The 20598-nt window shown below is 52.0% G+C and overlaps 1 protein-coding gene across 1 annotated transcript in view; it reads right to left on the bottom strand.

The window, feature by feature from the left end:
• LOC147108909 (syntenin-1-like) overlaps nucleotides 1–20176 on the bottom strand; it is a 35811-nt gene extending 15635 nt beyond the window's left edge. Inside the window, exons 1-4 of the mRNA XM_086005861.1 lie at nucleotides 19852–20176; nucleotides 8948–9011; nucleotides 7558–7627; nucleotides 3282–3391 (exon numbers count right to left, since the gene is read on the bottom strand). Coding sequence (XP_085861987.1) covers nucleotides 3282–3391; nucleotides 7558–7627; nucleotides 8948–8998 — 231 coding nt within the window. The 5' untranslated portion in view covers nucleotides 8999–9011; nucleotides 19852–20176. The remainder of the gene's footprint in view (nucleotides 1–3281; nucleotides 3392–7557; nucleotides 7628–8947; nucleotides 9012–19851) is intronic.
• Between the last annotated feature and the right edge of the window lie 422 nt (nucleotides 20177–20598).

Genomic DNA, 20598 nt, shown 5'->3' with positions numbered 1-20598 from the left:
GGAGGGGAGGGGGGCAGAGAGAGACGGAGGGGAGGGGGGCAGAGAGAGACGGAGGGGAGGGGGGCAGAGAGAGACGGAGGGGAGGGGGGCAGAGAGAGACGGAGGGGAGGGGGGCAGAGAGAGACGGAGGGGAGGGGGGCAGAGAGAGACGGAGGGGAGGGGGGCAGAGAGAGACGGAGGGGAGGGGGGCAGAGAGAGACGGAGGGGAGGGGGGCAGAGAGAGACGGAGGGGAGGGGGGCAGAGAGAGACGGAGGGGAGGGGGGCAGAGAGAGACGGAGGGGAGGGGGGCAGAGAGAGACGGAGGGGAGGGGGGCAGAGAGAGACGGAGGGGAGGGGGCAGAGAGAGACGGAGGGGAGGGGGGCAGAGAGAGACGGAGGGGAGGGGGGCAGAGAGAGACGGAGGGGAGGGGGGCAGAGAGAGACGGAGGGGAGGGGGGCAGAGAGAGACGGAGGGGAGGGGGGCAGAGAGAGACGGAGGGGAGGGGGGCAGAGAGAGACGGAGGGGAGGGGGGCAGAGAGAGACGGAGGGGAGGGGGGCAGAGAGAGACGGAGGGGAGGGGGGCAGAGAGAGACGGAGGGGAGGGGGGCAGAGAGAGACGGAGGGGAGGGGGGCAGAGAGAGACGGAGGGGAGGGGGGCAGAGAGAGACGGAGGGGAGGGGGGCAGAGAGAGACGGAGGGGAGGGGGGCAGAGAGAGACGGAGGGGAGGGGGGCAGAGAGAGACGGAGGGGAGGGGGGCAGAGAGAGACGGAGGGGAGGGGGGCAGAGAGAGACGGAGGGGAGGGGGGCAGAGAGAGACGGAGGGGAGGGGGGCAGAGAGAGACGGAGGGGAGGGGGGCAGAGAGAGACGGAGGGGAGGGGGGCAGAGAGAGACGGAGGGGAGGGGGGCAGAGAGAGACGGAGGGGAGGGGGGCAGAGAGAGACGGAGGGGAGGGGGGCAGAGAGAGACGGAGGGGAGGGGGGCAGAGAGAGACGGAGGGGAGGGGGGCAGAGAGAGACGGAGGGGAGGGGGGCAGAGAGAGACGGAGGGGAGGGGGGCAGAGAGAGACGGAGGGGAGGGGGGCAGAGAGAGACGGAGGGGAGGGGGGCAGAGAGAGACGGAGGGGAGGGGGGCAGAGAGAGACGGAGGGGAGGGGGGCAGAGAGAGACGGAGGGGAGGGGGGCAGAGAGAGACGGAGGGGAGGGGGGCAGAGAGAGACGGAGGGGAGGGGGGCAGAGAGAGACGGAGGGGAGGGGGGCAGAGAGAGACGGAGGGGAGGGGGGCAGAGAGAGACGGAGGGGAGGGGGGCAGAGAGAGACGGAGGGGAGGGGGGCAGAGAGAGACGGAGGGGAGGGGGGCAGAGAGAGACGGAGGGGAGGGGGGCAGAGAGAGACGGAGGGGAGGGGGGCAGAGAGAGACGGAGGGGAGGGGGGCAGAGAGAGACGGAGGGGAGGGGGGCAGAGAGAGACGGAGGGGAGGGGGGCAGAGAGAGACGGAGGGGAGGGGGGCAGAGAGAGACGGAGGGGAGGGGGGCAGAGAGAGACGGAGGGGAGGGGGGCAGAGAGAGACGGAGGGGAGGGGGGCAGAGAGAGACGGAGGGGAGGGGGGCAGAGAGAGACGGAGGGGAGGGGGGCAGAGAGAGACGGAGGGGAGGGGGGCAGAGAGAGACGGAGGGGAGGGGGGCAGAGAGAGACGGAGGGGAGGGGGGCAGAGAGAGACGGAGGGGAGGGGGGCAGAGAGAGACGGAGGGGAGGGGGGCAGAGAGAGACGGAGGGGAGGGGGGCAGAGAGAGACGGAGGGGAGGGGGGCAGAGAGAGACGGAGGGGAGGGGGGCAGAGAGAGACGGAGGGGAGGGGGGCAGAGAGAGACGGAGGGGAGGGGGGCAGAGAGAGACGGAGGGGAGGGGGGCAGAGAGAGACGGAGGGGAGGGGGGCAGAGAGAGACGGAGGGGAGGGGGGCAGAGAGAGACGGAGGGGAGGGGGGCAGAGAGAGACGGAGGGGAGGGGGGCAGAGAGAGACGGAGGGGAGGGGGGCAGAGAGAGACGGAGGGGAGGGGGGCAGAGAGAGACGGAGGGGAGGGGGGCAGAGAGAGACGGAGGGGAGGGGGGCAGAGAGAGACGGAGGGGAGGGGGGCAGAGAGAGACGGAGGGGAGGGGGGCAGAGAGAGACGGAGGGGAGGGGGGCAGAGAGAGACGGAGGGGAGGGGGGCAGAGAGAGACGGAGGGGAGGGGGCAGAGAGAGACGGAGGGGAGGGGGGCAGAGAGAGACGGAGGGGAGGGGGGCAGAGAGAGACGGAGGGGAGGGGGGCAGAGAGAGACGGAGGGGAGGGGGGCAGAGAGAGACGGAGGGGAGGGGGCAGAGAGAGACGGAGGGGAGGGGGGCAGAGAGAGACGGAGGGGAGGGGGGCAGAGAGAGACGGAGGGGAGGGGGGCAGAGAGAGACGGAGGGGAGGGGGGCAGAGAGAGACGGAGGGGAGGGGGGCAGAGAGAGACGGAGGGGAGGGGGGCAGAGAGAGACGGAGGGGAGGGGGGCAGAGAGAGACGGAGGGGAGGGGGGCAGAGAGAGACGGAGGGGAGGGGGGCAGAGAGAGACGGAGGGGAGGGGGGCAGAGAGAGACGGAGGGGAGGGGGGCAGAGAGAGACGGAGGGGAGGGGGGCAGAGAGAGACGGAGGGGAGGGGGGCAGAGAGAGACGGAGGGGAGGGGGGCAGAGAGAGACGGAGGGGAGGGGGGCAGAGAGAGACGGAGGGGAGGGGGGCAGAGAGAGACGGAGGGGAGGGGGGCAGAGAGAGACGGAGGGGAGGGGGGCAGAGAGAGACGGAGGGGAGGGGGGCAGAGAGAGACGGAGGGGAGGGGGGCAGAGAGAGACGGAGGGGAGGGGGGCAGAGAGAGACGGAGGGGAGGGGGGCAGAGAGAGACGGAGGGGAGGGGGGCAGAGAGAGACGGAGGGGAGGGGGGCAGAGAGAGACGGAGGGGAGGGGGGCAGAGAGAGACGGAGGGGAGGGGGGCAGAGAGAGACGGAGGGGAGGGGGGCAGAGAGAGACGGAGGGGAGGGGGGGCAGAGAGAGACGGAGGGGAGGGGGGCAGAGAGAGACGGAGGGGAGGGGGGCAGAGAGAGACGGAGGGGAGGGGGGCAGAGAGAGACGGAGGGGAAGGGGGACAGAGAGAGACGGAGGGGAAGGGGGACAGAGAGAGACGGAGGGGAGGAGGGGCAGAGAGAGACGGAGAGGAGGGGGGCCCCCGAGAGAGATGGAGGGGAGGGGCTCAGCTCATTGCATTCGCCCAATCCCATCAGATGCTTACTCCAGATTCTGAGACTGGCATCAGGGACATGTTCTGCTTCAGTTCCTCACTGTTCAGGTCCAGGCCCATGTAGTCTGCCAGCTCCTGCAGGTCCGGGTACAAGCCTGAAGCTAAACAAAAACACCTCAGTCAGTTTATTTAAGAAAGTCTTGGCATCTAACCAGCCGCCCTCCCCCCCCAAATAAAGTAACAGACATCGTAAAACCGTAATCTAACCAACCCAGCAGGAACAGGGTGGGATTGGGTCAGACTCCCGGTTACCCCCCTGGAGGAGGCCATTCAGCCCCTCGAGCCTGGTCCGCCATTCAATCAGATCGCGGCTGATCTGCATCTCACTTCGATTTATCCGCCATTGCTCCGTATCCCTCGATACCCTTACCCAACAAAAATCTATCGACCTCAGTCTCGAAAGCTCCAATTGACCCTCAGCATCCACAGCCTTTTTGGGGGGGGGGGGGGGGGGTGGAAAAGAGAGTTCCAGATTTCCACCGCCCTTTGTGTGAAGAAGTGCTTCCCGACATCACCCCTGAACAGCCGAAGATTAAGTCCCCTTTGTTTTTGATTCCCCCACCAGAGGAAATAGTTTCTTCGTATCTATCCTATTGAATCCTTTAAACGCCTCGATTAGATCACCCCGCAACCTTCGAAACTCAAGCCACGATTATACAACCTCTCCACAGAATTTAAGTCTCTAAGGCCCGGTATTATTCTGGTAAATCTGCACTGTTTCTGGGAGTTTCCTGGTCGCCAGGTCAGGGGTGGAACCTCCGCCCGCCTGTGACAGGGCGAATGCCGGAGCAGGGGGCAGTGCCGGGGGGGGGGGGCCGGCTCAGCCGGGGGTCAGCGACTCAGTGCCGGAGGTCAGAGATGGAGGGGGTCAGCGAGGAGGGGGGGGATCGGCGAGGAGGGGGGGGATCGGCGAGGAGGGGAGGGGGGGGGTCGGCGAGGAGGGGGGGCCACTCCCTGTGCCAGCGGCTCCAGCAGAACCCAGCCGGCCGGTGGACCACCAAGTGAGTGGCAGCGTGCCGGCCTGACAAGGGGCGGAGTTGGGCACCAGGGGGTGAGCTCCAGGTGGGGCAAGCAGCCTCAACTCCCCAAACCAAGGGACCATGGCCAGGTGGAGGTGGAGGTGGGGGGTGGTGGCGGGATCCTGGAACCCCCCGCCCCCCAAACAAGCGACCGGCCCGAGTTTCCTGCTAACGTGTGTGGGTGGGCATTTGTCAAGTCATTTCTGAATGAAATTCAATTCTCCGCCAGAATAGGATTTGAACTCACGTTTGCTGGATTACTGCTCCAGTAACAGGAACTTGCGACTTCACATAGAATCATCGAGTCTACAGCACAGAAACAGGCCATTCGGCCCAACAGGTCCGTGCCGGTGTTTATGCTCCACTCGAGCCTCCTCCCACCCCTCTCCATCTCACCCTATCAGTGTATCCTTCGATTCCTTTCTCCCTCATGTGTTTATCGAGCTTCCCATTAAATGCATCGATACTATTCGCTTCAACCACTCCCTGTGGGAGCGAGTTCCACATTCTCACCACTCTCTGGGTAAAGAATTTTCTCCTGAATTCTTTATTGGATTTATTTGTGATTATCTTATATTGATGGACCCCAGTTTTGGAAACATCTTCTCTACGTCTATCCTATCGAACCCCTTCATAATTTTACAGACCATCGGGTCGCCTCTCAGTCTTCTCTTTTCTAGAGAAAGGAGTCCCGGCCTGTTCAATCTTTCCCGATGGTTATAACCTCGGTTGTAAATATCCTTGTAAATATTTCTTGCACCTTCTCCCGTGCATTTATATCCTTTTTGTAATATGGAGACCAGAATTGTTCACAGTACTCCAAGTGTGGGCTAACCAAGGTTCTAGACAAGATTAACATCTCTGCTTTTCAATTCCATTCCTATAAAATGAATCCCAGGGCTTTGTTTGCATTTTTTTGGCATTGTTAACTTGTGTTGCTACTTTTAATGATCTGTGACTCTGTGCCCTAGATCTCTTTGCCCCTCTACCCCATTTAGACACTTACTGAGCACGTGGCCTCCTTATTCTTCCTCCCAAAATGCACCACCTCACACTTATCTATATTAAAAATAATTTGACTTTAGTGCAGTAAAATGTCCCAAGATGCTTCACAGGAGTGTTATCGATCAAAATTTGACACCGAGCCACATAAATAGATATTAGGACCGGTGGCCAAAAGCTTGGTCAAAGAGGTAGGTTTTCAGGAGCATCTTAAAAGGAGGAAGTAGAGAGGCGGAGAGGTTTAGGGAGGGAATTCCAGAGCTTAGAGCCCAGGCAGCTGAAGGCACCGCCGCCAATGGCGAAATCGGGGATGCACGAGAGGCCAGAATTGGAATAATGCCCAATTTGTAAGTTAAGCATTATTGTATGTGCTTGGGCCCTGGGGGACAGGCGATTTGGGGGAGGGGAGGAAGGACAAGTCTGCCTCATTTCACCTCCACCACCCACCCCCAGCCCCAAACACCCCCTTCCATCAGGTACCAGAATATGCAGCCGAGGGAGTGATGCCCGTGGTTTCTCAGCACACTGTCCCTGAAATTCCGCAGGTTGTGATCCTGGGACTGCGTCCTTCTCGGAGGGTTGGAGGAGGTTACAGAGATGGGGAGGGGCAAGGCCACGGAGGGAAGTGTAGAAAGGGGCGAGGCCAGGGATGGAAGTGTAGAAAGGGGCGAGGCCACGGATGGAAGTGTAGAAAGGAGCGAGGCCAGGGATGGAAGTGTAGAAAGGGGCGAGGCCAGGGATGGAAGTGTAGAAAGAGGCGAGGCCACGGATGGAAGTGTAGAAAGGGGCGAGGCCAGGTATGGAAGTGTAGAAAGAGGCGAGGCCACGGATGGAAGTGTAGAAAGGGGCGAGGCCACGGATGAAAGTGTAGAAAGAGGCGAGACCACGGATGGAAGTGTAGAAAGGGGCGAGGCCACAGAGGGAAGTGTAGAAAGGGGCGAGGCCAGGGATGGAAGTGCAGAAAGGGGCGAGGCCACGGAGGGAAGTGTAGAAAGAGGCGAGGCCACGGATGGAAGTGTAGAAAGGGGCGAGGCCAGGGAGGGAAGTGTAGAAAGGGGCGAGGCCACGGATGGAAGTGTAGAAAGGGGCGAGGCCGGGGATGGAAGTGTAGAAAGGGGCGAGGCCACGGATGGAAGTGTAGAAAGGGGCGAGGCCACGGATGGAAGTGTAGAAAGGGGCGAGGCCAGGGATGGAAGTGTAGAAAGGGGTGAGGCCAGGGATGGAAGTGCAGAAAGAGGCGAGGCCACGGATGGAGGTGTAGAAAGAGGCGAGGCCACGGAGGGAAGTGTAGAAAGAGGCGAGGCCAGGGATGGAAGTGTAGAAAGGGGCGAGGCCAGGGAGGGAAGTGTAGAAAGGGGCGAGGCCACGGATGGAAGTGTAGAAAGGGGCGAGGCCAGGGATGGAGGTGCAGAAAGAGGCGAGGCCACGGATGGAGGTGTAGAAAGAGGCGAGGCCACGGAGGGAAGTGTAGAAAGAGGCGAGGCCAGGGATGGAAGTGTAGAAAGGGGCGAGGCCAGGGATGGAAGTGTAGAAAGGGGCGAGGCCAGGGAGGGAAGTGTAGAAAGGGGCGAGGCCAGGGATGGAGGTGTAGAAAGGGGCGAGGCCAGGGATGGAGGTGTAGAAAGGGGCGAGGCCAGGGATGGAGGTGTAGAAAGGGGCGAGGCCAGGGAGGGAAGTGTAGAAAGGGGCGAGGCCACGGATGGAAGTGCAGAAAGGGGCGAGGCCAGGGATGGAGGTGTAGAAAGGGGCGAGGCCAGGGATGGAGGTGTAGAAAGGGGCGAGGCCACGGAGGGAAGTGTAGAAAGGGGCGAGGCCAGGGATGGAGGTGTAGAAAGGGGCGAGGCCAGGGATGGAAGTGTAGAAAGGGGCGAGGCCAGGGATGGAGGTGTAGAAAGGGGCGAGGCCAGGGATGGAGGTGTAGAAAGGGGCGAGGCCAGGGATGGAGGTGTAGAAAGGGGCGAGGCCAGGGATGGAAGTGTAGAAAGGGGCGAGGCCACGGATGGAAGTGTAGATAGGGGCGAGGCCACGGATGGAAGTGTAGAAAGAGGCGAGGCCACGGATGGAAGTGTAGAAAGAGGCGAGGCCACGGATGGAAGTGTAGAAAGAGGCGAGGCCACGGATGGAAGTGCAGAAATCGATACCAAGCAGGGGTCTAGTTCGCAAATTTGAAATGGAAGCTCGAATTATAGCGGGGGTGTAGACTTCACAATAAGGACATGACACGTGGCTAGGTTGCAATGACTTACTTTTTCCGGCATCTGAGGCCTCGCCTTCAATCGCTGGCAAGGCCTCGTTGGCTGCAATGGCGGACTGTGCCTAAGGAAAACAAAAATTAAAATCAACTGGTGCACGTACAGTAACCAAAGGTGGTGTCCCCGAATCATTCTGAGGCGAGAATGTAGGAATTAAATCCCCCCATTGATCTCACTCTGGTTCACACTTCAGTGTTTTTTTACATTGTTCTTCCTGGTTTACTATTTTTTTTAATCTACTCTCCCTGCATTTTAAGTTTAAATGAATCTAAGTTTTTTACATCATATTCTGCACCAATGATCTAGGCTCCATCTGGTTACATGTGGCTCATCCCTTCTGTAGACTGTCTGACCGCCTGTAGTAAACTCGCCCTGTAAATATTCTGATCCCCTCTCTCCTGCTCATTCCTGCACCTCTCCCAGACATCACTGAAAGCAACCTGGATACCACTATCTTTACCACTTTAAAAAAATAAATCCAGCATAGCTTTGTATTCCCTTTTCAGTTCTTTCCATCTTCTATTCTTAATATCGTTAGGACCAACATGGAATATTACTGCAGCTTCCAACCCTCCCCATCGGCTTTTCTGCCCTCGTTTCAATATCCTTTATTCTTAACCAGGAATATAATAATTAACCCCAGTAACATTATCCCCTTTGTGTATTCCATGGTCTTTGAGTATTGAATTACCTATCGCAATGACTTGTCTAACTTTCTCAATCGCTTTCCTCATCAGTACCTCTCTATCTATATTCTTCATTACCAATCCCTTCATTTCTGTTACTGACGTATAACTTTCTGAACTGCTGCTATCTGCCTCTCATTAGCACAGGATTCCAATGCCAACATCCCCTGTTTGGACGACTTGCTCATCAATTTACCATTGGTGTTAACAGAGGTCTGTAAGTAATTCACGATATTCCTTCACATGTTCCAGTCTCTCGACCGGTGTCTTTTGCTCGGCCTGTCTGCATTTGGCAAGTTGCCATATCTCCTCCCTCCCCTGCGTTACCGTAAAGGTTACAGCTAACGTTCATGACACTTCAGTGCTCTACTGTTAAAGCATTCTAAGGTCAGGTACAGCATGGGTTGGATGAAGAGTGAAACCCCCTCTACACAACCCCCTATTGCTCCAGTGTGACATTTCCCACCACAGCCATCCTGTGGACTCTATGAATGAGATTGACAATTTAGTTCTGACATATGACCAATTCTGTGCTGTGGGCCCCTTAAGAATCAGGCTGCAACAGACCAAATATTATTCGATATATAACCAGTCAAGAAAGAAACCTTCTATCTGGTCAGACTGGCCTGTATTCACCAAAGTTAATAGGACTGTCCTTGAACCGTGTAGAAACTGCATTAAAAATCAACAGAACTGACCTGAATTACTTTGGAGACCTGCAGATCCTCCAGCGACGGATACAGAGACATTTTGTAGTCCAACCTGTGCACAGAAATAGACGGAGTCATCAGTTACATGTCAATAAATACCTTCCCATCATGCATTACTGCACATGAAGCCTTCCGGGAAAGTAATGGCCAACCGAGTGAAAGGTCAGCAATGAGAAAAGGCCATTTGATCCATCGAAACTCATTCTTCTGGTACCCTAAAATTAAAACATGAAAATGCTCGAAACACTCAGCAGGTCAGGCAGCATTATGTGGGGAGAGGAAGGCAAGGTTAATGTTTCAGGGACCGTTTGGGGAATAGGTCTCTGGTATCGGTTTTTGTTTTGAGGTCAGAAGTGGGGATGTTCGCTGATGACTGCACAGTGTTCAGCGCCATTCGCAACTCCTCAGGTAATGAAGCAGTCCATGCCCGCATGCAGCAGGACCTGGACCACGTTCAGGCTTGGGCTGATAAGTGGCAGGTAACATTCGCGCCACACAAGTGCCAGGCAATGACTATCTCCAACAAGCGAGAGTCTAACCACCGCCTCTTGACATTCAACGGCATTACCATCGCCGAATCCCCCACCATCAACATCCTGGGGTCACCATTGACCAGAAACTTAACTGGACCAGCCGCATAAACACTGTGGCAACAAGAGCAGGTCAGAGGCTGGGTATTCTCCGGCGAGTGTCTCACCTCCTGACTCCCCAAAGCCTTTCCACCAGCTACAAGGCACAAGTAAGGGGTGTGATGGAATACTCTCCACTTGTCTGGATGAGTGCAGCTCCAACAACACTAAGAAGCTCGCCACCATCCAGGACAAAGCAGCCCGCTTGATTGGCACCCCATCCACCACCTTAAACATTCACTCCCTCCACCACCGGCGCACCGTGGCTGCAGTGTGTACCATCTACAAGATGCACTGCAGCAACTCGCCAAGGCTTGTTTGACAGCACCTCCCAAACCCACGACCTCTTCCACCTAGAAGGACAAGGGCAGCAGGCGCATGGGAACACCACCACCTGCAATTCCCCTCCAAGTCACACACCATCCTGACTTACATAGAAACATAGAAGATAGGAGCAGGAGTAGGCCATTCGGCCCCTCGAGCCTACTCCGCCATTTAATGAGATCATGGCTGATCATCCAAATTCAGTACCCGGTCCCTGCTTTTTCCCCATACACCTTGATCCCTTTAGCCTTAAGAAATATATCCAACTCCTTCTTGAATATATTTAATGTATTGGCCTCTACTGCCTTCTGTGGTAGAGAATTCCACAGGTTCACCACTCTCTGGGTGAAGAAATTCCTCCTCATTTCTGTCCTAAATGGCTTACCCCTTATCCTTAGACTGTGACCCCTGGTTCTGGACTCCCCGAACATCAGGAACATCCTTCCTGCATCTAGTCTGTCCAGTCCTGTCAGAATTTTATAAGTTTCAATGAGATCCCCTCTCATTCTTCTAAACTCCAGCGAGTACAAGCCCAATCGAACCAATCTCTCCTCATACGTCATTCCTGCCATCCCAGGTATCAGCCTGGTGAATCTTCGCTGAACTCCTTCCATGGCAAGAACATCCTTCCTCAGATAAGGCAACCAAAACTCCACACAATACTCAAGATGTGGTCTCACCAAGGCCCTATACAACTGCAGCAAGACATCCTTGTTCCTGTACTCAAACCCTCTCGCTACGAAGGCCAACATGCCATTTGTCTTCTTAACCGCCTGCTGCACCTGCATGCTTACCTTCAGCGACTGGTGCACAAGGACACCCAGGTCTCGTTGCACTTCCCCCTTCTCCCAATCTATTGCCATTCAGATAATAATCTGCCTTCCTGTTTTTGCCACCAAAGTGGATAACCTTGCATTTATCCACGTTATATTGCATCTGCCATGCTTTTGCCCAATCACCCAACCTGTCCAAATCATCCCGGAGTTTCTCAGCATCCTCCTCACAGCACACACACCCACCCAGCTTTGTGTCGTCTGCAAATTTGGAGATATTACATCTAGTTCCCTTATGTAGATCATTAATATATATTGTGAATAGCTGGGGCCCAAGGACCGATCCCTGCGGTACCCCACTAGTCACTGCCTGCCACTCGGAAAAAGACGAGTTTATTCCAACTCTTTGCTTTCTGTCTGCCAGCCAGTTCTCTATCCAAGTCAATACCTTGCCCCCAATCCCATGTGCCTTAACTTTACACGCTAATCTCTTATGCGGGACCTTATCGAAAGCCTTCTGAAAGTCCAAATACACCACATCCACTGGTTCTCCCTTATCTATTTTACTAGTTACATCCTCAAAAAATTCCGGTAGATTAGTCAAGCCCGATTTTCCTTTTGTAAATCCATGTTGACTTTGTCCGATCCTGTCGCTGTTTTCCAAGTGCCCTGCTATTACATCTTTTATAATGGACTCTAGCATTTTCCCCACGACCGATGTCAGGCTTACCGGTCTGTAATTCCCCGTTTTCTCTCTACCACCTTTTTTGAATAGTGGGGTAACATTAGCTACCCTCCAATCCATGGGAACTGTTCCAGATTCCATCGAATGCTGGAAGATGATCAGCAAAGCATCAACTATTTCTAGGGCCACTTCCTTAAGTACCCTAGGATGTAGATTATCAGGCCCTGGGGATTTATCGGCCCTCAATCCCATCAATTTCCCTAACACCATTTCCTACAAATACTGATTTCTTTCAGTTCTTCCCTTTCATCAGACCCTATGTTCCCCGACATCTCTGGGAGGTTATTTGTGTCCTCCTTTGTGAAGACAGAACCAAAATATGTATTGAATTATTCTGCCATTTCTTTGTTCCCCATTATAAATTCCCCTGATTCTGACTGCAAGGGACCTACACTTGACTTCACCAATCTTTTTCTCTTCACATATCTATAAAAGTTTTTACAGTCAGTTTTTATGTTCCCTGCAAGCTTACTCTCATATTCTATTTTCCCTTTCTTAATTAATCCCTTTGTCCTCCTTTGTTGAATCCTAAACTGTTCCCAATCCTCAGGTTTACTGCTTTTTCTGGCCAATTTATATGTCCTCTCCTTGGATCTTATGCTATCCCTAATTTCCCTTGTTAGCCACGGTTGAGTCACCTTTTTTGTTTTATTTTTATGCCAAACTGGGATGAACAAATTCTGTAGTTCATCCATGTGGTCTTTGAATGTTTGCCATTGCCTATCCACCGTCAACCCTTTGAGTGACATTCCCCAATCAATCCTACCCAACTCGCGCCTCAGACCATCGTAGTTTCCTTTATTTAAATTTAGGACCCTAGTCTCGGAGTCGACTACTTCATTCTCCATCTTAATGAAGAATTCGATCATATTATGATTGCTCCGACCCAAGGGGCCTCGTACAACAAGATTGCTAATTAATCCTTTCTCGTTACATAATACCCAGTCTAAGATGGCCTGATCTCTGGTTGGTTCCTTGGAAACATATCGGCCGTTCCTTCATCATCACTGGGTCAAAATCCTGGAACTCCCTCCCTAACAGCACTGTGAGAGTACCTTCACCACATGGACTGCAACGGTTCAAGAAGGCAGCTCACCACCACCTTCTCAAGGGTCGATTAGGGATGGGTAACAAATGCTGAGCTTGCCAGTGACGCTCACATTCCAGGAACTAATTAAAAAAAGGATGAGATAATAAGTGAGGCAAGAAAGAAATCTAATCCAATAAATATTTATGGGAGTATTAATTGCTTTTGAATTCACAGTACAAATTATAAAAACACATGTTGAAATCATCCCCCTCGCTCTGCCTCAGTCATTTGTTATCTCAGACTAAAAATAACTCGTGTCAAACCTTACGTAGAAAGGTTGTAAAGTTCATATTCCAGCTTGTTTTGAAATCATTCAGAAATACAAACAAACTCAATTACAGTTGCAGCTTGAGGAAAGACAGGTTGTTGCACTGAGTGAGCAGCACTGCAGCATGTTGGCTGGTTCTCCAGACTGAACGTGCCAAGGCTGCAGCATCAAGTTCAGCTGACAAGAGAGCTCCGAGAAGATAAGTCATCTCCAACCCCTCAACGGAAGGAAAAGTCGGGACGGTTCCCTTAGAGACACGTGACACTCCTGCCCGATTTTCCAATCTTGTGATTCACGCAGGTGATGCTGAACGCCAGGCGGTGGAAAGAAAAATCCTCCTATAACACCGAGGAATGTTCACGGGACTTAGGGATGGGCTGTGCCCATGGAACCATACCCCAGCAGGAGTCAGTACCTTCAGCAGAGGATGGGGAGAAAATGGAGGCTGGAGAAGAACCAGATACAGAGGCTTCGAGGGTTAAATTACGAGGACAGGTTGCATAAACTTGGCTTGTATTCCCTCTGACATAAGAAAACTACTAAGCACTTGGTCTAAGCGTTAAACAAAGCTTTAATCAACTGTTTTACAACATGGTGGTCTCGTTGTGTCCTTCACTAGTTCCTGTTAAGAATGTCCTGCGCAAGCTGGGCCCGTGCATTTATACTCTCCCTGGACAGCGCCACCTGTAGGCCGCTCAGTATTATTACATAAGTCTTTCTTTCAAGAATGGCTGATTCATGTCACCCTCGAGTATAGAAGATTGAAGGGTGATCTGATCGAGGTGTTTAAGATGTTAAAAGGATTCGCTAGGGTAGAGCAAGAGAAACTATTTCCGCTGATGGGGAAAACAAGAACGAGGGGTCGTAACCTTAAAATTAGAGCTCGGTTATTTAGGAATGAAATCAGGAAGCACTTTTTCTACACAAAGGGCAGTAGAAATCTGGAATTCTCTTCTGGAAATGGCTGTAGATGTTGGGGGACATTTGGAGCTCTCAAGACGGAGATTTTTTGTTGAGTACGGGTATCAAGGGGTACGGAGCAAAGGCGGGGTAAATGGAGTTGAGGCAAAGATTAGTCATGATCTAATTGAATGGTGGAACAGGCTCAAGGGGCTGAATGGCTTCCTCCTCTTCCTATTGTTCCATGTTTCGAACAAAGCAATTTTGTGCAGTTTAATTTCCAGTCACTTCCTCTTCAGAGCAATTTGAATTTGATTCTACCTCTGCCCCATGAAGCACAGGCATGCATCCGAGCCTGTTCTAACAATGCAAATGACACAATATCATCCAATCTGATGTGCATTTTAATTAACTTCCCATCTGTGGTGTGATTTCTTCACAGCCTGTGACTCCAGTCTCTCTCAGTCGGAGCACTATAGACCCTCTCCAGCCTGCTCATGAATGGCGAGAGGAGGGTGGGGGGGTGAGGGGTTGGGGTGGGAGGGTGGGTGAAGGTGGAGGAGGGGGTGAGTGTGAGGTGAGGGTTGGGGGTGAGTGAGGTGAGTGAGGTGAGGGTTGGGGTGAGAGTGGGGCGGGGGTTGGGGTGGGGGGATGGGGGGGGGAGAACACGTTCTCTGGAATGTGTTGCCAGTTGGTGTGCTGGGTGCTGACTCTCGGTTTGCCTTCAATCGGTAGCTGGACTGGTTCCTGACTGGGACAAAGATGGCATCACATAGAAAGCGATTTGTATTGTATTATTGTATTGTCTTTACAGATAACGTTTGGTCCACGTGATCGGGACTAGTTTCAATCACCTGAGGGGTTCGGAGAAGAATTTTCCAGGATATTTTATTCTCTTTTGGCCCTGGATTTTGGCCTCTCCCAGGAGATTACATGGCTGTGGGGGTGGGAAGGCTTAGGAACAGCCTAGTCACGAGTCTAGTCATCATGACTTGATCGATGTACCAGCTGATCTTTTCCTGCCCGTCATTTTCAGATGTTCCACCAAGCCTTACTGATGACTCAAAAGCTTATTCACCAGCTAAATCACATCTTCATAATTAAACTGCAACACTGCGGGACTTAACCGCCACCTCCCCCAAACCTTGGGGTAACAAAAGGAATGCTGACTCCTAGGGAGGGAGTTACACATTCTGCAATTTGTCTTGGCTGCCTCTGGGGATACAAACATGCCCCAGTTAACGGCCCAGGGCTACAGCACTCCACCACCTACACAAACAACTCCCTTTTACAGCTAGCGCATAAAAAAGATTAACCCACTGAACATCACATGATTCAGGAATCATGAGACCAGTTGCCTCACTGACCAAAACCAGATAGAACCACTTTAAGGCTGGAGCATCAAGTACCGAATTCAAAGAAACCTTTTAAAACTAACTTCTACGTACATCACTTCCTCATCTCCATTTTCACCATCAACAACAACAACAACTTGCATTTACATTCCACCTTCAGCGTAGGAAAACGTCCCAGGGCCTTTCACAGGCGTGTAACTAGACTAAAATTAACACCAGGCCAAAGAAGGAGACATTAATACACTTGGTCAAAGAGGTAGGTTTTAAGGAGCACCTTAAAAAGGAGGAAAGAGGGGCAGAGAGAATTCCAGAGCTTAGGGCCCAGGTGGCTGAAGGCACTGCCGCCAGTGGTAGGTGAAGGAAGTGGGGGTTGAGCAAGAGGCCAGAGCACTTTACAATTACCTGCATTAAATTTCATCCGCCATTTTTTTGTCCAGTTACACATTTTCCCCAACCGCATTTTTGTCATTTCTGGGTTGCCTCCTCCGATTCCACTGCCTCGCCTAGTTTGGAAGGGGGCGCCACATTAGCCCGTTTCCAATCTATTGGCACCTCCCCAGTGTCCATCGACTCCTGAATAATGGTCATCAGCGCCTCACAAATCTCTTCCCTTGTCTGGGGATTTACTTGATTTAAGCCCATTCAGCCTGACTAGAACCCCCCAACTCATATATGGTGACTGGCAGTCTTGCTTCCTGTTCTCGCCCTGATCCAGGGAATTTCATTAACTATGCTTCACATTTCCATCCCTTAACTTTTATGTGATCCATCTCTGACTCTTCCCTTCCTGGAGTTCCTTCTCTCTATCTCCGGGGATGGGCTTTCCACTGACATCCATTATAAGCCCACTGCACTGGTTACAGTCTACATATGGACAGGCCACAGTCTACATATGGACAGGCCACAGTGTATGTGGGGCAGTAACAATGGGCAAATGGTGGTGGAAAATCCAGGCTGCCAGGACTAATTAGATCTGTTAAGGAGTTTGAGCTCAACTTTTAACCCAAGTTATATCCAATTGGTTAGTTCATTGTGTGTACCCCAGGTCAGAGGGCATGCACGTGTCCCAATGCCCAGCTACGGCCAATGTGAGTGCAACCCATGGAACGTCATTTGATGATTTTTTTGTGGGGAACCGTAGGCACACCATGAGTTCACATCTCATCGCCAGAAGGCAAGATGGAGATCGACTATGCTGCAATTCTGTCGTTGTTCCTCATTTATTACACCATCCAGTGGCTCAACTAAATTTAATCCCTAGAGATACAGAAAGACATGCATTTATATAGCGCCTTTTATCTTCTCTACAAGTCCTACTCCAGCGACTTGGGCACAAAATCTGGGCTGGCACTCTAGTGCAGTACTGTCGGAGCGCTGCACTGTCCGGAGCGCTGCACTGTCCGGAGCGCATCAAAGATGACCTGGTCATTATCACATCTGTGGGACCCACCCCCCACCCCATCCAGCAGGGGTCACCAGGTGGTGATCTGAAGTGGGGGCTGTGGTGGCGATTGCCTCTTCCAAGCACTGGGATATTAAGGCCAAAAGGGACAGTTGCCTAAGATCATCCACTAGATCAAAATCAATTCAAAGACAGTCCCTACAACTGATGTGTAGTCTACAGTTTCCAGATATGGCTCTTGATCCATGTTAACCACTTCCCAACCTTTGGGAACCTCTCCTGAATTTAGTGATCTTACAAAAATGTCAGTTAAAGCGTCACTAATTTCTCCTTTAACACTCGTGGGTTCAAATTCCCTGGACCAGCTACTTTTGTGTATTTTATGAACATTTAACCTTGTTGAAGTTATTTCCATTATTATTTCATAGTGGCTACAAACACAGTGCCAGTTTGGCTCAGTAGCACTCATTGGCCTCGGAGTCCGAAGGTTACACATTTAAGACTCCCTCTAGCACTATGGTATATAAGCTAGGCTGACACTTCAGTGCAGTGCTGAGGGAGTGCTGCATTGTTGGAGGTGCTGTTTTTCCAACGAGGGTGTTGGTGAGACCACACCTGGAGCACTGTGTACAGTTTTGGTCTCCTTATTTAAAGGAAGGATATACTTGCATTGGAGGCGGTTCAGAGAAGGTTCACGAGGTTGATTCCGGAGATGAAGGGGGTTGTCTTATGAAAGGTTGAGCAGGTTGGGCCTGTACTCATTGGGGATCTTATTGAAACATATAAGATTCTGAAGGGATCTTATTGAAACATGAGAGGGGATCTTATTGAAACATAAGATTCTGAAGGGATTTCACAGGGTAGATGCCGAGAGGATGTTTCCCCTCGTGGGGGAATCTAGAACTCAGGGGCATAGTTTCAGAATAAGGGGGCACCCATTTAAAACGGCGATGAGGAGGAATTTCTTCTCTCAAGAGGGTCGTGAACCTTTGGAATTCTCTTCCCCAGAGAGCTGTGGAGGCGGAGTCATTGAATATATTCAAGGTGGCGATAGACAGATTTTTGAACGATAAGGGAGTCGAGGGTTATGGGGAGCGGGCAGGGAAGTGGAGTTGAGGCCAAGATCAGATCAGCCATGATCTTATTGAATGGCGGAGCAGGCTCGAGGGGCCAAATGACCGACTCCTGCTCCTACGTCTTATGTTCTTATGACATTAACCGAAGGCTCCTTCTGCCCTCTCGGGTGGATGCAAAGATCCCGTTCATTCCTCAAACAACATCACCAAAAACCACATTTGCTGTTTGTGGGACCCTGGTGTGTGTGGGACCCTGGTGTGTGTGGGGGACCCTGGTGTGTGTGGGGGACCCTGGTGTGTGTGGGGGACCCTGGTGTGTGTGTGGGACCCTGGTGTGTGTGTGTGGGACCCTGGTGTGTGTGTGGGACCCTGGTGTGTGTGTGTGGGACCCTGGTGTGTGTGTGGGACCCTGGTGTGTGTGTGGGACCCTGGTGTGTGTGGGACCCTGGTGTGTGCAGTTTGGCTGCCGATCTGTGTGCCTGTATAACAGCAGCTACACTTCAAAAAGTAATTTTTTGGCTGTGAAAAAAACTTTGCTGGATAAATGTAAGTTTGCTTGTTCTTTACTCTGCTCTTCCTGGAAATCAAGTAGACAACCTGCCCTCCTCCACCTGGGTAAACATTTAAACAAATTAATTAAGACAAAAGGAAGATGAAGAGAAATTTCTTTACGTGGCGAGTTGTTGTGATCTGGAACGCGCTGCCTGAAAGGGCGGTGGAAGCAGATTCAATAGTAACTTTCAAAAGAGAATTGGATAAATACTTGAAAAGGAGAAATATGCAGGGCTATGGGGAAAGAGCAGGGGGGGGGGGGGGGGGGGGGGGGGGGAGTGGGACTAATTGGAGAGCTCGTTCAAGGAGCCGGCACAGGCACGATGGGCCGAATGGTCTGCTTCTGTGCTGTGTGATTCTATGACTTTTTAACTCACTGATCATCCCTAAATTAAAAAAATACAAAGAATGTACTAGGCATTAGGAGCACAGCACAGATTCACCAGAATGTTACCAGGGCGCCAGGGGTTAAATTATGAGGAGAAATTACATAAACTAGGCTTGTATTCCCTGCAATATAGAAGGTTAAGGGGTGATTTGATTGAGGTTTTTAGGACTTTGAAAGGAATTGATAGGGTATAGAGAGAAACTTTCTCCGCTGGTGGGGGCAGTCTAGGACAAGGGGACAGAACCTTAAAATCAGAGCCAGGCCGTTCAGGAGAGAAGTTAGGAAACACTTCTTCACACAGAGGGTGGTAGAAGTGTGGAACTCTGTCACAAAAAGCAGTAGATGCGAGCTCAATTAATAATTTAAAATCTGGGATCAATAGATTTGTGCTAGACAAGGGTATAAGAGGATATGGAGCTAAGGCTGGAGGATGGAGTTAAGATACAGATCAGAGATCAGCTATGATCTCACTGAATGACGGAACAGGCTGACGGGACTGAATGGTTTACTCCTGCTCCTGTTAGAAATAATACACTATTTATAACCCCCGCACAACAGCTCACTTGTAAATGCAATGCCTGGTGTGGTACGAAGCCAGGAAGTGCCCAGGTTTGATCCCCAGTCTGAGCTAGAGGGCCTCACCCAGGATTTGGGGGTGGGGGGGAGGAGGGGAGTGCAGCAATTAGCCTCACTGTTAACATATTGGGAAAGGGAAGGGGGAAGTCAGACAGACTGCCTGCTCCTGTTCCTTTGCTATTCTGCACAAGTTTCTGTGAAATGCCTGTGTGTGTGTGTTGGGCAATCTGCCCAGACCAGGGTCAGAATCAGCTTTGCTTCATTTCAATGGGTCAGCTGGATTTTTTTTTTTTTTTAATTAAAAAGAGAACTTAAAGGAGGTACAGGACCGAGTTTAAAGAGCAGGGTTGGTGCTGTTTAAAGGAGGGACAGGCTGTTAATGGGACGGCCGAACGTTTTTACAACAAGGAAGTGAGTGACGTGATGGTTATAGCAATTGTGTCAGAGTTTGGCAAACAAACTGTGCCCACCCTGAATAAACAGTTCTAAATAAACCATTTAAAACTAACCAACTTTAGGAGCTCCAACCTCGCGACATTTTTACACCCAGATTCCTTCGAGCTGCTAATTTTCATATTATAAAAGATTTATAAACAATGTGTGCCACAAACTCATTGGTCGATGCCGAGCACCACTTTTGTGAGTTTAAATATTATTCCCCATTTATAGAAAACACATTTTTTGCTTGATGTTGGGTGGGAATGGACATCCAGAAAGGAATTCGTCAAAAGGAAGTCAGAACGAGACCCAGTTCACAGGGACATATTTGTTTTAACAATCAACTTGATTAAAGAGACGGAAAAGCTGAACTCACCTCAGAGAGCTGCCTTAGTAAAGTAATGAGGATCCACACCAGCTGTACCTTCCGCCCTGGGACTCCAAGTCTGGCTGCGAACCCAAGAGTAAAGTCTGGCGATGTCGGTGTTATTGGCAGGCGGGTCACCGAAACACAAAGTGCGAGGAGGAAGCAGGAAGAGATTGAGTAGCAGATCCTGGGATTGGTCAGGGTGGATTCTCGCTCACTCATGCACTGGGAATGTGTCTGTAACACCTGGGCAATCGCCAACCCTCAGTGAGATTGAAAGAAAGCAAGACTGGCATTTCTTGACAAAGGGTTTTCACCCGAAACGTTGACTCTGTTTCTCTCTCCACGGATGTTGCCTGGCCTGCTGAGTTTTTCCAGCACTTTCTGTTGTTGTTTTGCATTTCTATAGCGCCTTTCACGGCCACCGGACGTCTCAAAGCACTTTACAGCCCATTAAGAACTTTTTGGAGTGTAGTCACTGTTGTAATGTGGGAAATGCGGCAGCCAATTTGCGCACAGCAAGCTCCCACAAACAGCAATCTGATAATGACCTGATAATCTATTTTTTGTTATGTTGGTTGAGGGATAAATAACTCCCCTGCTCTTCTTCGAAAATAGTGGCCGCGGGATCTTTTCCGACCACCTGAGAGAGCAGACGGGGCCTCGGTTTAAAGTCTCATCCGAAAGACGGCACCTCCGACAGTGCGGCACTCCCTCAGTACTGGCACTGGGAGTGTCAGCCTAGCTTTATGTGCT

This window comes from Somniosus microcephalus, chromosome 13, assembly GCF_052327205.1.
Source record: "Somniosus microcephalus isolate GS21.2 chromosome 13, FLI_Smic_1.0, whole genome shotgun sequence".
Taxonomy (NCBI): domain Eukaryota; kingdom Metazoa; phylum Chordata; class Chondrichthyes; order Squaliformes; family Somniosidae; genus Somniosus; species Somniosus microcephalus.
This window is presented reverse-complemented; position numbering and strand designations above follow the sequence as displayed.